The sequence below is a fragment of the Bos indicus x Bos taurus genome, chromosome 10 (assembly GCF_003369695.1).
Source record: "Bos indicus x Bos taurus breed Angus x Brahman F1 hybrid chromosome 10, Bos_hybrid_MaternalHap_v2.0, whole genome shotgun sequence".
NCBI lineage: Eukaryota > Metazoa > Chordata > Mammalia > Artiodactyla > Bovidae > Bos > Bos indicus x Bos taurus.
This window is the reverse complement of record NC_040085.1, coordinates 9614995-9632866: the sequence shown is the minus strand read 5'-3', so window position 1 is coordinate 9632866 and position 17872 is coordinate 9614995. Positions and strand designations below refer to the sequence as shown.

Below are 17872 nucleotides of genomic sequence, written 5' to 3'. Positions count from 1 at the left end.
TCTGCCTGCAATGCAGGAGACTCTGGTTCGATTTCTGGGTGGGGAAGATCCCCTTGAGAAGGAACAGGCTGCCCACTCCAGTATTCTTGGGCTTCCCTTGTGGCTCAGCTGGTAAAGAATCCGCCTGCAATGTGGTAGACCCGGGTTCCATCCCTGGGTTGGGAAGATCCCTTGGAGAAGGGAAAGGCTACCCACTCCAGTATTCTGGCCTGGAGAATTCCATGGACTGCATAGTCTATGGGGTCACAAAGAGTTGGACACGACTGAGCGACTTTCACTTTCATGAAGTAGAGAGAAGATGCAGAGACTCAGATGCTGGAGCAATAAAGAGCCACCCAGGGACAGAGGATGAACATCCTGAGCACTACTGGTGACGTCTCATTTCACCCCCAGCAACTGTGATCAGGGAGGCGGGGCATCAGGCCCATCCTTCAGATGAAGAAACAAGCTTGAGGAGGTTTCCAGGGCCACACCACTGGGGCACAGTGGAACTGAGCTACAAGTCACAACCTGCCAGATTCCCAGGCACAGACTTCTCTGTGACCCCCATGGAGAGACACACACGGAGACTCTGTCTCCATCCCACTCCTCTAATGACTCAGTGTGTGGAGAGAAGGGAAAAGCATCATGCCGAGCAAGGAAGGGACACACACAGGGGAGAGACACAAGGAGACAGGCAGAGAGAAGAAAAGGGACACAGATATAAAGAGAGATGGGAAGACAAGGGAAAATTAGCTGTTCATCTCTCCCTATGGACATGGATTCTGGATAAAACACACATTCCAGGTCTCAACCCCAGATCTGCAGAATCAGAATTTCTGGGCATGGGTCCCAGGAATCTACCTTTAAAGAAAGTTCCTCTGAGTAGCAAGGTGTGCTTTGAAATACATCAGCAAAACAGGATAGCCTGATGGATGAAAAGAGGGAGGGGGAGATGGAAAATATGCAGTAAGCCAAACACAGCAAAATGTTAACTGAGGAATCTAGAAAGTGGGTAACACTGTTCCCTGGACAAGTCTTTAAATTTTCTGTATGCTTGAAAATTTTCATAATAACATGCTGTGTGTGTGTAAGTTCCATAATGACCCTGATGATCAGGTGGATCTGGGACCACTGTAGGAGGAGGGAAGGTGTCCTCAGAGGACTTCTGGAGGAGGGGTTGCCCTGGGAAGGCCCCCTGTGCCCCTCAACCATGTCACCTCCACCCCTCTACCCCCCGGCCAAGTCTGCCCAGCCTCACAGCAATTCCCAAACTCACAGTAGCACCCCACAAGGCCCCGCCCTCTCCCTGGGTTCTCAAGGAAGTCCATCTGCCTCCTAGGGCCTCCTGTTCTGCACGTGAAGCTGGATTCGCTGGATCCTCTGAGGCTGGTCCCTGCAAGGCTCTAGCAGCAGTCTGATCAGGCTGGCGGGCAATGGGTTTGGGCAGAGCTGGGAGAGGCAGGGCTAGAAGTTCTCTTGGAAAAACTTGAAGCTGAACTGCTCACAGTGGCCCTTGAGGATCTTGGCCAGAGCCGGGGAGCCACAGAAGAAGACCTGCACCTTGCCTTTCTTCTCAGCGGCCACCTTCTGGAACACCTAGAGTCCACAGAATTGGGGAAGAGCACAGGGAGAAGAGGGGGACTTCGGACCCGCCCAGTGGCTCACCTAGTGGGGCTGAGGGCATAACGGGCCAGGGTGGCTGTCCTCCCCATGAGGAGCTCCAGGGCACAGCTGCTTGGCTTCGGCCATTAGTTTAGAGGCTATATGCTCAATGTATAACCTGACCCAGACCCCAGGGAGAGCTGGACCAGAAGCAGATAAGACCCAGGCCCTCCACTCAAGGAGCTGCATTCATGGGGGAAACGTACTAACCAGCTGCAGTGCTGGGGAGTGATGACAGAGCCCAGCAGGCACACTGAGCTCCAACGTCCCAACTTCACACCAGCTCACAGGCCTGCATCAACATGCCTCTGTCCTGAAGTCCCCCAGGGAGGACCATTTTCCACCCCAAGTTCTGCTTAAGAATTGCCTTGCCTAAAGTTTTCTTGGTGTTCAAGGCCTGCTGGCATCCCCTTCCTCACCAGCTCTTACCATCTAAACATGGATCACCTACAGCAGTTTGAAAAGCAATACCTTCTGGTCATTTCAGGCAAACACTACACCCCAAATGGTAAGTGCTCAGGTAGGAAAAATAATAATAATAAAACCAATCTGAGGAATAAAATAGAAAGACTGGGATAAGGCCTGATATGTCCCCAGAACTCTGTCCACTGGGGCCTTTGGAGTCTAGTCTGCAGGGTGTTTGCAGGCTGGGAGGGGCCTTGGAGGTCCTATGGACTAACTTCCTCTGTGATCAGATGGGGAAACAGAGGCTAGTGGTGGAACAAAGTGAGGCAGTGATGGAGCCAGAACGTAGGTACCCGGCCTCCCATTCCAGCCCTGAGACCCTAGCTGGACTCTGGCTGCTTGGCCCAAATCTCCCTAGCCAGTGCCTTAGGCTCTCAGCCCCACTAGTCCCCGCAGGCTTCAGGACTCCAGGTGGTCTTTACCTTGTTCCAATCAGGCCGCCCAGGCTGGGTGCGTGTCTGGAGGCCCGTGATGGAATCCTTCTTCTCCTTCTTGGCCAGGAGGTCGAGGGCCATCTGCAGACCAATGGCCTTTATGTCGTTCTTGCTCAGCGCAGAGGTCATGTACATGTGCAGCTCCAGAAAACGGCCTACGTGGTGGGAGGAGAGGGCAGGGCTGAGGGGCCAGCACCTGTGATGGGGACAGGGCAGGACGCCAGCCACTCTGCCCAGGGCTTGGAGGGGGACTCATACAAACACCATCAGCTAACATGTTTACCCATTATCTCCATCTGACCAACACCATAGAAGGGAAAGCCACCTTGGGCTGCTTGAGCTGGGCAGGCCCTATGCACGGCATACACGAGTTACCTTATAGCCACTGTCCAATGTAAGCCTTACAGCCACCCCAGGAGTTAGACCTCATATTTGAGTGTGTGCACGCGTACTAAGTCACTTTAGTCATGTCCAACTCTTTGCAACCCTATGGACTGTAGCCTGTCAGGCTCCTCTGTCCATGGGATTCTCCAGGCAAGAATACTGGAGTGGGTTGCCATTCCCTTCTCCAGGGGATCTTCCCAACAGGGATTGAACCTGCATCTCCTGCATTGCAGGCAGATTCTTTACCATCTGAACCACCAGGGAGTAGATCAGAGGGCAAATGCTATTGATATACAGGGAAGGCCGGAGCAGACAGAGCTGCTTCCTGGGCTGGTGGGGATTGGGTGAGGTCTTGGCAGATGGGTGAGACTCAGAGGGGAGGTGAAAGGAAGGTACACTCAGAACGGAGCAGCAGGAGCCAAGGGCAGGAGACTGGTGTTTGTGGGTCACGATGTGACTGCCAGGCTGGAACAGAGCATCCTTGAGTGGGGGTGACAGGGGATAAGACTGAATACACACTGAGGCCAGAATGTGAAGGATCTGGAATGCCCTGCTAGGGAAGGAGGGCAGGGACAGGGTACTGGAGCAGGGCATGATTAGATGAAAAGAGCATTGTGGGGAGGGGATTCAGAGGACTGAAGGGACAGGGCAGAGCCTGGCATCAGGGACACCCATTAGGCGTGAGAGTCCACAGCTCTATGTCTGCAATGGGACAGCTTTGTGAGATGTTGATCCCGCCAGCTTTAGGGATTGGTGCATCCAGGGGGCATCTCCTTACTCAAGCAGTTTGCTCTGTGATCCCAGATGTGGCAAACAAATGTAATCACTTTCCCTGTGTGCCAGGATGGGGAGAAGACTGCTGAGCGCCGCCCCACACCCCTGCCTTTCCCTCAAGGATTCAGGCCATCCCAGCTTGTTCTCTAGTGTTTTATTAGCCCACTTCTCCTTTGGCTTGAAATCTCAGCCACTGTTAAAATGCAAATGGCCCTATAAACACATGGACACCAAGGGAGGAAGGAGGATGGGATGAACTGGGAGATTGGGATTGACATATATATGTGTACTTGTGATAAGCTGCTTCAGTCGTATCTGACTCAGCGCAACCCCCATGGACTGTAGCCCACGAGGTTCCTCTGTCCATGGGATTCTTCAGGTGAGAATACTGGAGTGGGTTACCATTCCCTTCTCCAGGGAATCTTCCCGACCCAGAGATCGAACTGTGTCTCTTATGTCTCCTGCATTGGCAGGTAGGTTCTTTACCACTAGGGCCTCCTGGGAAGCTCTCTGACATATATCCACTACCACATATAAAATAGATAACTGATGAGAACCTACTGTGCAGCTCAGGGAGCTCTACTCAGTGCTCTGTGGTGACCTAAATGGGAAAGAAATCCAAAAATGATGGGAAATATGTATACATGTAGCTGACTTACTTTGCTGTACAGTAGAAACTAACAATATTGTAAAGCAACTATACTCCAATAAAAAAAATTTTTTTAACGCAAATGACCCTAAGAGGGACACCACATTTTATTTCACACATCACTGAGCTTGAGCAGTGCTGGCGGCACAGGAGGGAAAGAGATGCACCATAAGGGATGCCCACCCGAAAGAACCCTGGCCCTTCTTCTCTCTCCTGCAGTCACTACCTGCCTCATGGGGGTGAAAAAGGAGATGAGGAGACACCAGGGTGGGAGGGAGGCGGAGGTGCTGTGGAGGTCTTCACTCTCTCCAAGACACTTGTGTTCAAGACAGTCCTCCCATTTCTGGGATGCTTCCTTAAGGAAATCATCCAAAGAAAGGGGAAAAAAAATCTATGAGCACATGCATATTAATTGCAGCTTTACTTGTGATAATAAAGAATTATGAATAAGCAAAATGTCCCGTAGTAGGGGCGTGGTTGAAAATTTATGGCAAATCATTAACTGTACTATTCATTAGATAAGTCATTAAATACTACTAGTACTGATACTATTACTACTATTAAATTTATGGGACAATTACTACTACTATTATTACTTCTAAAATTAAATTTATTGAGCAGTTACTACTACTGCTACTACTACTCTTAGTACTATTTCTGCTACCGCTAACTTTACTGAGCAGGTATTAAGTTCCAGATCCTGTTCTAGGTGCTATACAGATGCTCTCTCATCCAATCCTCATGACAATCCTATGAGGTAGGTACTTAGTATCCATATTTTTCAGATCAGGAAGTGGAGGCAAAACAGGGTGCTCAAGGTTCTAGAGTGATTTTGGGTTAGAGTAGAAGATTCAAGTCAAACAAAATGACTGGAGCTTAAGCTATAGACATTAAAAATTATGAGCTACAGATTCTTTAACTCAAGCCTTGGTATATATTAAAGTTGAAATCAGAGGCCATGTGTTTCAGCTGCAATTAATGAGAAACCTTGGAAGAAATTCGAGGTAGCAAAGCTGTTGACTCAAGTGACTTTGCGAATGCAAAGCAGTGGGTTCACTGTTACCCTTTGCTTACATAGATTAGGAAGAAGCAAATAGTAAATATTTGTATACCAGCAACCAGAAAATTTATATTAAATCTAAACTTCCCCTGAGGCTATCATCATAAAAGCAAGTTTCTTATGAATTAAAATACTTAGGCATTTGGAACAAAGTCAGTGCTATATAAATATTTGCTTTAATTATTATTTACAAGAAAGGGCAAGAAGCTTTACTGCAACATCTAGGGTTTAATTGTCATCTTCCAAAGACTGTTGACTTGTGCTTTAAGGCTTTGGATGTTTGTTATAGTAAACTACATGTGTTGCAATGTTTTTATAGAATACTCTGATTACTTGAGTTTATAAACTATGTTTATCATAGGAATTTGAATTTACTCATGGCAACCCTGTGATAATTAAACAGCCAAATAATATCTAGTTCCAGTGAACTCAACAGTATAAAAAAAAAAAACCTCACCAATTCTCTTGAGGTTAGAAACATATCTAAAAATGTGCCTTCTTCTATAAGATTTTCCACAAGTAAAGCATAACAAAACAAAATAATGACTAACAGATTAAGTACAGTACAAAACCTCAGTATTCCACAAAAACGTCCCAAGAGGACTATTATGTATCCCAGAGAAACATGTTATCATACAGTGCTCAGTGAAAATGTACACTTGCTGGGTGGGGAGGGGAGACTGCGGGGGCTGGAGGAGGACTGTAAACATTCCAATTTAACAAACATATAAAAGAAAGGACCATCCACAGAAGAATTTGTACATGCCAAGCTATATAATCTTTATCCTAGACCACTTTCTGAATTTTTGATTGCCACGTCATCAGGAAAAATATTGAGCACGCACCACAAATAAATATATATGTTCATCTCTACTTACAGATTACATCTATTAAAAATCAATATTGGAGGGAGTTCCCTGGTGGTCCAGTGGTTAAAAACCTGCCTTCTAGTACAGAGGATGTGGTTTTGATCCCTGGTCAGGGAACTAAGATCCTACATTCTGTGGGGCGACTAAGCCCGCACTCGTGTTTACTGAGCCCGTGCACTCTAGAGCCCGGGCTCTACAACAAGCAAAGCCTGCCTACCATAACTAGAGAAAAGACCCCACACACATCTAAGACCCAGTGCAGTCAAATACTAATAAAATAAAATATTTTTTTAAAAACCATATTTGAGTAAAAAGAATCATAACACTCTCTCTTCTTGAACAACCAGAAATATGAGCAAGATATATAAAACAATGGTTTCCAGACACTGATCAACAAGTTGTGCAGAACTGTCTTTGCTGAGAGAGGAAATAATGAAGTATGCCTTACGACCGACTGGTGTCAGCCTCACTGAGTTGAGGAGACAGATATTGGAGTTCAGAGAGGCCAAGACAGCTAGAACCCGCCAGGCACAAAACTAGAATAAAGGCGCACGCAGACAAACAGAGAGAGAGAAGGAAGAAGAGAAAGAGGAAGGGAGGACAGGGACCTCACTGTTCTAGAGAGCTGCATCAAGTTCCCCTCAGTCTTCGGCAGAGTGTTAGTCTATATACACGTGAAAGAAAACTACCAGGAAACAGGAGGCGCCACAGTGCCTGGAGCTCAAACAGAGCTGGGAATAATCTGCATTCCACCATCAGGGATGCAGAGAGCTTGTAATATCCAAGGCAGTAGAATGAGTCCTCAGAGGTGTAGCATCTTAGCTCTGGGGCTGAATTAGACCCACAGTAAAGGCTGCTCTGGAGTCACCCTGCTGCTGCTGCTGCTGCTAAGTTGCTTCAGTCGTGTCTGACTCTCTGCAATCCCATAGACGGCAGCCCATCAGGCTCCGCCGTCCCTGGGATTCTCTAGGCAAGAACACTGGAGTGGGTTGCCATTTCCTTCTCCAATGCATGAAAGTAAAAAGTGAAAGTGAAGTCGCTCAGTTATGTCTGACTCTTTGCAACCCCATGGACTGCAGCCTTCCAGGCTCCTCCATCCATGGGATTTTCCAGGCAAGAGTACTGGAGTGGGGTGCCATCACCTTCTCCGGGATTCACCCTAACAGAAGTTAAAAGCAAGGCTTGAAAGGATCCAAATCATCCTAAATAATGTGACTGTGCACCAGAACAAAGTACAGTACTATTTAAAGAAATACACAAAATCCAGAACAGGACAACGTGTGATTCACAATGCATGACATCCAGTAACAAATTATCAAGCATGCAAAAAAAACAGAATGCAATTCATAACCAGGAGAAAATTAGTGATTAGAAACAGATCCAGAAATGTCAGAGATGATGATGGACTCAAAGATATTACAACATATATTATAAACAGGCTTGAGAATATCAAGACAAACAAAGAGCCATGGTGAGGAGAGAAGTAGAAGACATAAAAGATACCCAAATACAAGTTTTGTGGAAGAAAAACACAACAACAGAAATGAAAAACACAATGGATAGGATTAATAGCTATTCTAGGTCTTTGGGTTTTTACATATTAATTTTAGAATCAGCTTCTCGATACCTACTTTTTAAAACCTGCTGGGACTTTAACTAGAATTGGAAAGATCTCAGGTGGCTCAGTGGTAAAGAATCTGCCTGCCAATGCAGGAGATGCCAGAGACATCCAGTTCAATCTCTGGGTCAGGAAGATCCCCTGGAGCAGGAAATGGCAACCCACTCAAGTATCCTTGCCTGGAAAATCCCATGGACAGAGGAGCCTGGAGGGCTACAGTCCATGGGGTCATAAAGCGTGAGATAGGACTGAGCACTGCACTGTACTGTACTATACTGCAGAGGAAAAGATGTACTTGAAACCATAGCAATAAAAACTATCTAAAATGTGGCATAGGTTGAGGGGAAAAAACCAACAACCAGATTCCCAATAGCCTGTGAGATATCAGTATACACCTGTGTAATTGAAGTGACAGGAAGGGGCAGGGGAGACAGAAAAAAATATGCAAAGAAAGAATGGCTGAAATTTATCCACATTTGATGAAAACTCTAAGTCCATATGGCCGAGAAGTTCAATAAACTCCAAGTACAAGAGATACATATAAAAAAAATTTCTCCAAAATGTTTTATAGTTTTTAGTGTTCAGATCTTGCTCATATTTTGCTAAGTTTATCCTTAAGCATTTCATGCTTTTAATATTTTAAAGATTTTCAAATACTAATTTATTTGTTGTTGGAAAAGATCCTGATGCTGGGAAAGATTGAAGGAAGGAGAAGGGGATGACAGAGGATGAGATGGTTGGATGGTATCATGGACTCAATGGACATGAGTTTGAGCAAACTCCAGGAGATGGTGAAGGACCGGGAAGCGTGGCATGCAGCAGTCCATGGGGTCACAGAGCTGAACACGACTGAGCGACTGAACAACAACGACAAATAAAAATAGAATTGACTTTCGCATGTTGACCTTATATCCTGGACCTTGTTGAATTCATTATAACACTAATTTAAATAAGAGCTAAAACTATAAAAACTCCTGGGAGAAAACGTAAAAGAAAATACTTGTGACCTCACGTAAGGCAAAGATTTTAGATAAGACATAAAAAGCATGAATTCTATGAGAAAAAAATCTGATAAATTGGACATCATTAAAATTTCAAAATTTTGTTCTTCAAAAGACAGTTTAAGAAAATGAAAAGACAAACCACAGACTGGGACAATATATTTATAAAATGTACACCTGGTTATGGACCTGTTTCCAGAATATATGAATAACTCCCAGAGCTTAATAAAAAGAAGAAAAACATTGGATTTAAAAAGCAAACAAAATATTTGAACAGACACTTTATAAAGAAGGCATACACAGCAAGACCATGAAGATATCTTCCACATTATTAGTAATTAAGGAAATGCAAATTAAGAGTATATTGAAACTAAAATAAAAAATAAATAAAAAAAATTTTTTTTAAGTATTTTGAACCTACAGGGGTGGGATGGGCAGGGAAGGGAGACCCAAGAAGGAGGGGATATATGTATATTTATGGCTCATTCACGTTGTGGTACAGCAGAAACCAACACAACATTGGAAAGCAATTAACCCTCCAATTTAAAAAAATTAAAAACAAAACAGACAAAAATGAGCATATTGAGATACCCCTATACACCTACTAGATGAGCTAAAATTAAAAAGACTGCCAACAACAAATGAGGCTGTGGTTGATGAGGTTGTAGAGCAACTGGAACTCCATTACTGATGGAAATACAAAATGGTACAGCCACTTGGGAAAAACAATTTGATAGTTTCTTATAAAGTAAAACTGAGCACATTCCGTACTACCCAGCAATCCCAATTCTAAGTATCGACCCAAGAGAAATGGAAATCATATGTCCACACAAAGACTTTCATAGTCAAAAATGGCTAAAAAGTGGAAATAACTCTAATATCCACCAACAACTGAATGGAAAAACAGATTGTGGTATGTCCAGAAAATGGAACACTTCTTAGCAACAAAAAAGGTATTAACTACTTACTGAAAGATGCAACAGCATGGATAAATCTCAAAGGTTTTATGTTAAGTGAAAAAAGTTAAAAAAGAATACATATATATTAAATGATTCCAGTTATGAAATTCTAGAAAAGGCAGAACTATAGTGACTGAAAGCAGATCACTGGTTGCCAAGGGCTGTTAAGTGGAGAGAGGGTGTTGATGCAAAGTGAGACAAGGGAGCTTTGGGGGGTAAAAGAAATGGTCCATGTTTTGATGGTGCTCTCTAGGCCCCCTCATGTGACCACCGTGCTTCTAAGGTTATACAACTGGACACATTTGTCAAAGTGCCATTATATTTATTGGACATGTGAATTGATGAATCTTACTGTACATAAATTATCCCTCAAAACATTTCTTAAAGAAGTGTGAATAGGAATCATCTGAGAAGCGTGTTAAAATGTAACTTCTCTAGCCCTACTTCCAGAGAATCTGATTTGGAAGGTCTGGAATGAGGCCTGAGAATCTAACTTTTTAATAAGGGCTCATTTTGAACAAAAAGAAATGTCATTTAAAAAAAAAAAGAAATGGGTGGAAAGTGAAAGTCGCTCAGTTGTGTCCGACTCTTTGCAACCCTATGGACCATACAGTCCATGGAATTCTGCAGGCCAGAATACTGGAATGGGTAGCCTTTCCCTTCTCCAGGGGATCTTCCCAACCCGTGGAATGAACCCAGGTCTCCTGCATTGCAGGTGGATTCTTTATGAGTTGAGCTACCAGGGAAACAGGCTATACATTTTTATAAAATATGAATAAGAAAAAAATATCAGAAGGAAATCCTTCAAAATGCCTGGGTAGCTAGATGGGATTATGAATGGGTTTTTTTTTCCCCCTTCTCTTAAGTTTCACAAATTATTATGTTTTATCGCGGGAAAAAAGCAGCTCCCTCTCCCCTACATTTCTGATAGAAAGAGAATGAACACTTTCTTACAGAGACCCTCCACCACCCCCCCGCCACCCCACCCCATCATCCTCCAGCCCCGCCCCTCTCCTACCCTCCTGCGTCTCCTCGGCCTGGTCCATCTCCAGTTTGGTCAGCAGGCTCACAAACCACTCGAAAGACTGCTGGTCTCGGTTAATCCAGATGAAGTCCACCTAGGGAGAAGGGCCCAGATCGGGGGTGGGGGGTTTACCTCATTCAGTCTTATCTGTGCTCCTCCTGTGACCACCCTGCTGTTAGCACAGCACACACTATCACTCCCGTTTAACTGGGGTAGTGGGAGGGGAGTGGGATGGGGGTGCAAACTGAGGCTCACAGAGGTAAAGAATGAGGCTACTGAGCAGCATGGGACCAGAACTTGGGTTCTAGACTGCCAGGTCAGGATTTTCTCTAATGGTCTATTGCTCACAGCAAGCAGTGTTCTGAGCTCTTATTAAGCCAGAAAAACTTTTTTTTTTTTTTTAAAGAAACTCTTTTAAGTGGCTTACACAGAATAATGAATTTTCTTTTTTTTTAATTTATTTATTTTAGTTGGAGGCTAATTACTTTACAATATTGTAGTGGTTTTTGCCATACATTGATATGAATCAGCCATGGGTTTACATGTGTTCCTCATCCTGAACCCCCCTCCCACCTCCCTCCCCATCCCATTGCTCTGGGTCATCCCAGTGCACCAGCCCTGAGCATCCTGTCTCATGCATCAAACCTGGACTGGCGATCTGTGCAACATTTTCATTTTTAAAACCACCATCAGGTCACGGCTAGTGAGCATCATGGCTGTGACTGCATCCCGGCTGCCTGACTTTCAGGCTCTGTGTTCTTTAATGAGGTGCCTGCCTTCAGGGCCCAGAATGCCTCTCCAGAGGGAGAGACAAGCTGGGGGGAGGAACTGGCTCTGGTGTCTGGGAGACGCTCTGGAGTCCTGCCTGTGGGAGGCAGTGCTCACTCACCTTGTGGAGTTTCATGTCCTCGTCCTGACCACTCTCCATCCAGGAGTGCTGGCAATTGGGGCAAATGTGCTTTCTCTTCTGGTGTCTGAGGGCAGGTAAGAGGAGGGGATTTTGAGTTTGGGGTGAGTATGAGATTTCTCAGGACCCCAGAGAACAGTGCAGGGGACAGGGACGAAGGGTGGGGCGGCAGGGGGAGGGATGAGCCCATGAGGAGGGGGAGGGATGAGACCCCAGAAAAGAGAAGGAGGAGGAACAGAAGAGGAAAGAGGTGAAAGGGGAGATGGAGACAGGTGAAAGAAGGGAGCAGGGAGGAGTGGGCATCTCTCAGGATTCTGCCCCAGGATACAGGTAGGACCACAGCCTGCCCACCCACCTGTATAAGATGCTCTGCAGGATGGAGGCAAAGGGCGTGATGCCAATGCCTGCACCAATGAGCACAGCATGCTCGGAGGCAAAGATCCTGCGAGTGGGGGTCCCATAAGGGCCATCGATGTAGCACTGCATACAGGAGGGGTTAGAGGAAAGAGAGAGATGGGTGGGTGGGTGAGAAGTGGACCCCAACACGTCAGACCCCCTGTATATGTAGGCAGTTGTCTCCTGGGCTGGAACCCGGGAGTAAGTGGCTCCTGCTCAGAGCACTGTTCACACACTGCGCTCTGAGCTTGAGTCTGGGAGCACCCTAGAACTCCCACATGCAGATCTGGTGAGAGCAGGGTCCAACCAGCACAGCCGTGTGCCCTGTGAGCGTGGGCAGGGGTCTGATTCCCATTATCTGGGGACCTGGGAGTCAGGCTATGGGGACTGAAGAGCCTAGGAACTGAGCGCCCCAGCAAGCCCTCCCCGTGGGCAGAGGCTTTGCTTCCTCCGCTTGGGGCAGTGGTTTTGGACACAGCCACCCCTGGAACCTCTCACCTTGATGTTACAGAACTGGTGGTTCTCAGAGGACATCTCAGAGACCTGCAGAGCACAGAGCAGAGAAAGTGGGTCTTTGGGAGTGGGTGGGCCAGTCATTTCTCAGAGGTTTACAGTCTTGCAGTCTGAACAACCTTACAAAAAGGGGATTGCCTTTTCTACCCAAACCATTCCAAGGAGCATGGGGCACTTTTGAGGGAAAACATCAGTGATGTGCTGGTAAACTGACTCTTCAGAAGAAGAAAGAACCACCAGAAACAAAGTCCCGATTGTTAGTGTCGAGATTTCTGATGTAAACACTGCCGTCATGGCTCCCACCAATGACTGGTTCTAATAACTGGCTCCCCCTCACCCACCTCATGCTCTAGAGCCCTTGAGCCCCAATTACTGAGCTGGCATGCTGGAACTACTGAGCCCGTAAGCCTAGAGCCCGTGCTCCACAAACAACAGATGCCACTGCAACGAGAAGTCCTGGCGGCGCAAGTAGAGAAAGCCCAAGCAAAGCGATGAAGACCCAACAATAAAAAATAAATAATAACAGCAATAAAAAAAAAAAACAGGCTCTCAAAATTCCTGATAATTTAACAATCGCTCTTGTGGTCCAATACAGGTCAGCTTCAGGTGTGACAGGAGAACACTCAGCCCAGCCTGCCTCGTGGGCTCAGCTACAACCGCTTGCTTTCATGTTTCTCGACACAACCCTGGCCTTGAACACGCTTTCCCTGTGCCTAGCGCACACCACACTGTCCTTTCCCCCAGCTGGCACATTCCTGCGCATCCCTCAGTGTGCACCTTGCTTAGAGGGGCCACCTTCCTAGAGCCTTTGCCCAGCGGCTCTGGGCAGAAAAACCAGGTGCTGGCCTGGCTCACAGCTCACCCCTGCCCCGGGGACCCTGCTCTGGGCTCACTGATGGGGAGCCACCTGAGGGCAGGGAGCAGCCTCCTCTGTCTACTCTGCCTGACTCCTCCAGCCCTGAGCACAGGCAGACCAGAGTCCTTGAGGTTCATGTGCTTCCTTCCTGCAGATGAAGGAAACAGACCCGCAAAAGGGCTTCAGAGGCCTGTGATAGCTTCTCTCTGGTTAGGAGTGACCTTCACAACCATCCAGGCAAATCCCTCCTTTCACAGAAGAGAAGCTGAATCTGGGAGTGTGACAATGACTCGCTCAAGTCCCCACAGAGCTGGGCTGGAGCCTGGGTCTGTCTGCCCGTCCTGCGCTCACCACGTCACACCACGTCGCTCCTTTGTCCGGGGGCAACTGAATTTTGTGTCCTCCACAGTGCTGGCCTTGAGCTACTTGTGATGGTTATTTTAGGAGGCGCACTGTGAGAGGGCTACTCCTCTAACAGTTTAAAAAAAATCCTTCTTATTGCAAGGAGAAAGCCTTACATCATGGTTATTATATCCCCTTAACTTCTAACACTTACTATTCCCTCTTCTTTTTTTTTCCTTTAAACAAAGTGAGAAAGAAAGAAATGGAGAGCATGACAGAGACAGAGAAGGAACAAGCCGAAGAGAGCAGCTTCAGGCTCAAAGCCTCATTTAACAGGCAGAAACATCTGGCAAGAATTTAATACCATTGTTTTTGCTTTTAGACTTATCTTTTTTATGGCACATGATACTTATTTGCCATTAAACATGCTAATCTAAAGAGTCCTTTTAAAATACAGTTAAGCTGAAAGTAATGTTGGGATGTAAGGAGAAATATTCAGCGAGAAATACTGCCTATGGGAAGTAAGTATGGTAAAAGTGACACAGGTACCCGCCATACAGGTGAGAGGCTGCAGAAACGCCACGTGGCGTGGGGCCCTTCCTGACTGCGGCCCTCTATTCCAAGTTCCAAGGACCCACCCACCATTCCTGGGAGAAAAATCTTTGGCTCTGCAACCTCCAGCCCCAGCTTCTTCAGCCTTACCAGGGCCGGGTCCTCGGCTGCAGCTTCCCTCTGTGCCCGAGTCCGATCCTTTGTCCCCGTGTTCACCAGGCCTTCGTGTCCCTGCCACGGAGCTCCCTCCGGCCTGTAGGATATCAGCTCCACAATCACCTCCTTGTTGGAGGCTACTGCACCCTGTGCTGAGGCTCCGAAATCGATGGGCTGGGGCTGCAAGCCCTGCTTGGTTTCAAAAAACGAATATTGCGTTATTATTTAAATCACGTGTGTGTTAGTCGCTCGGTCGTGTCCGACTCTTTGCGACCCCACGGACTGTAGCCCACCGGGCTTCTCTGTCCATGGATTTCCCCAGGCAAGAATACTGGAGTGGATTGCCATTCCCTTCTCCAGAGGAACTTCCCAACTCAGGAATCAAACCCTGGTCTCCTGCATGGTAGGCAGATTCTTTACCATTTGAGCTACAAGGAAGTCTATTTAAATCATAAATCAATACAATTTTTTTTTAATTCAGAAACTACAGAATTTTAAAGGATAAAGTAACAAAGCACCCTGAATCAGAAAACAACTTCTCTAACCATTTTCTCTGTCCTTCCAGACTTACACACACACTTTCACATAAACAGAACATACTGCTTTGTAACTCGGCTTTTCCACTTACTACATCTTGGCTAGCTTTATGTGCTAATGCATATACATTTACATAATCTTTTTTAGGCAGCTTACTCTTCCATTAGAAGGGTGATTGGTAATTTTTTAAACTGCTTCCCTATTGTTGGGCATTTTGATTATACTCATTTTCTCATCACTGCTAACAACCATGGTGTATAAAACAGCTCCTTCCCTTTACTCTGACTTATTTTCTTCACGGCCCTTATCACCACGTGACACATTATGTGTCTATTGTGTATGTACTGTCCACCATCCACTCCGTACTGGAAGCAGTGACAATGGGTATTTTGCTTATTGATGAATCTCCAGCATTTAGAATAGTACTTGGAAAACAGTAGACCCTGTGCTCAATAAGTGAAAGTGAAAGTTGCTTAGTCGTGTGTGACTCTTTGCAACCCCATGGAGTCCACGGAATTCTCCAGGCCAGAATACTGGAGTGGGTAGCCTTTCCCTTCTCCAGGAGAACATCCCAATCCAGGGATCAAACTGAGGTCTCCTGCATTGTAGGTGGATTCTTCACCAGTTGAGCTACCAGGAAAGCCCTAAATATTTGCTAAGTGAATTGAAGGAATGAAGTGGTTAAGGAGCTTGCATACATGGCCAAATAGCTTTTTAGGATTAAACTCCTAAAAATGGTATTGCTAAGCCATTGGGTAGGAAGGCTTCCCTGGTAGCTCAGATGGTGAAGAATCTGCCTGCAATGCGGGAGACCCAGGTTCCATCCCCGGGTGGGGAAGATCCCCTGGCGAAGTGAATGTCTACCCACTCTAGTATTCTTGCCTGGAGAATTCCAAGGACAGAGGAGCCTGGTGGGCTACAGTCCATGGGGTCACAAAGAGTCAGACCCGATTGAGCGACCAACACTTTCACTTTTAAGCCACTGTGGATAGATACTTAAAATGCAGACACATACAGCCAGACTGTCCACCAGAGAGTCTGTGCCAATTTACTCTTTGGCAGTGGTGCCTAAGACCCCAAGGAAACACAGCTTTTAGTATATCTACCCACCAATTCTCAGTGTGCCAGGACTCACCTGATTTTGAAAATCAGCTTCCTCCTTCAGGAGATTTCCCCTGATTAACAGGAAAGAACACCCTGTCTGTTTCTACCTACTTCTCCATTTCCCAAAGTTCTGCTCTTGGCACTGTTCTAGAAGGGCCCTCTGGTCTAGCCAGGCAGGATTCCACGTGGTTTTCTTCTCTGGACTTTATATTCCACAAGGGCAAGGCAGGGCTGGGTCAGGCCTGGGGGAATCTCTCCCTTTGACCTTCAGCAGGGTTTCCACATATTAACCTGATTCCAGGCCTGGTGGCACAGCTTACTAGCGTTTAGGCACCCTTAGCCTTCTACATCGATTCCTGCTTCTTCAAGTGCTGCTCTGATCTCTCTGCATTCCTCCCAAACCTCCCAGAGCCTGTATTCAATGGCAGCTTGTCAATTGTATGGGTTTCATCAGGGCTCAAAACATAGTTAAACTCATGGTGGTGATGATGATGGTGGTGGTGGTAGTGCTGATGGGGATAATGAATGGTCCACCTGGACCATGCTGCCCAGTTCATGCAATACTTTACATGCATACATTCCACGGGTCCTTAAAACAATCATGTTAGAAAGGAGAGCAAATGACAGGAACCACCTCTATTTCATAGGTGAACAACTTGAGGCTAGTAAGGCTAAAAGGTGTGCCCAAGTCCATACAGTTAGAAAGTATTAGAGCAGAGAAGTAGAGATGGATTTTTCTCATCTCAATTTCCCCCTCTTTGCCTTGTCCCCTGCCTTCTAATGGAGCACACTGGACCAGGAAGGATCAGGTGTGGTCTGGCTTCAAGGAGGCTCTTGGACCACACATTCTGAATTGACCTACCTTCTGTGCAGTTCCAGCCAGTGTTCACAAGTGCTCAGGAGTTGCCAGCTAAGAAGGCAACCGGTCCCCATGGGTTTGTCACGTGGTGGACCCTTTCTCCCCTTCAGTCACTTACCTGGGGCTTCCTCTGACTCCTCTTCATCTCCAACCTCCTCGAGAGCCTCTTGGAACCACAGAACACTGGCTCTGATTTCTTGAAGGACTCAAACAACCTGTTGGTCCACTGGCCCTGGGACCGGATGTGTAGCCAGATGGTGTCTGAGCAAGAGACAGGGCAGGAGGAAAGGGGTCAGTGCTGGTCTCTGGCAGGGACAGGCCTGTCTCACTGGAGGGACTGGGCATCAACCCCTTACACTCTCCTCTGAACGCCCTTCCTAAGGTCCAAACTAGCAGCCACAGCCATGAGACTGGGAGAGCTGGCCTCTCTGGTGCAGACCTTGCAGTCTTTCTCAGTTAAGTCAACCTAAGGGCTCAGTTTCCTCTGCCAAGGCAGGGGTCAGAGTGGCCCTGAGCACACTAGGGGCTCCAGAAGTGGGGGCCTTGCCTCCTCCATCAAGCCAGGGTCTTACCAAGGTTGGGGACCATCTCTCTCCCACATTCTACGAGATGCCTGTCAATGGTTCTGCACACATTAGGTGCTCAGTCAATAGTGGGGCCAATAGCTTTCACTGCCCTCAGTGTCTGGGATACAGGGGGTGTTTGCTTAGGTTCCCTATTAAGTGGATGACTGGTAGAAGGGTGTTGAGGGGTACCAGAAAGAACACAC

General features: G+C 46.6%; 1 protein-coding gene across 1 annotated transcript in view; it reads right to left on the bottom strand.

Moving 5' to 3' along the window:
* Window positions 1-218: 218 nt before the first annotated feature.
* NOX5 (NADPH oxidase 5) overlaps window positions 219-17872 on the bottom strand; it is a 40239-nt gene continuing 22585 nt past the window's right edge. The window contains exons 10-17 of the mRNA XM_027553068.1: window positions 17222-17364; window positions 14598-14795; window positions 12683-12727; window positions 12144-12268; window positions 11771-11855; window positions 10876-10975; window positions 2532-2698; window positions 219-1578 (exon numbers count right to left, since the gene is read on the bottom strand). Of these exons, the coding sequence (XP_027408869.1) occupies window positions 1447-1578; window positions 2532-2698; window positions 10876-10975; window positions 11771-11855; window positions 12144-12268; window positions 12683-12727; window positions 14598-14795; window positions 17222-17364 (995 nt within the window). The 3' untranslated portion in view covers window positions 219-1446. The remainder of the gene's footprint in view (window positions 1579-2531; window positions 2699-10875; window positions 10976-11770; window positions 11856-12143; window positions 12269-12682; window positions 12728-14597; window positions 14796-17221; window positions 17365-17872) is intronic.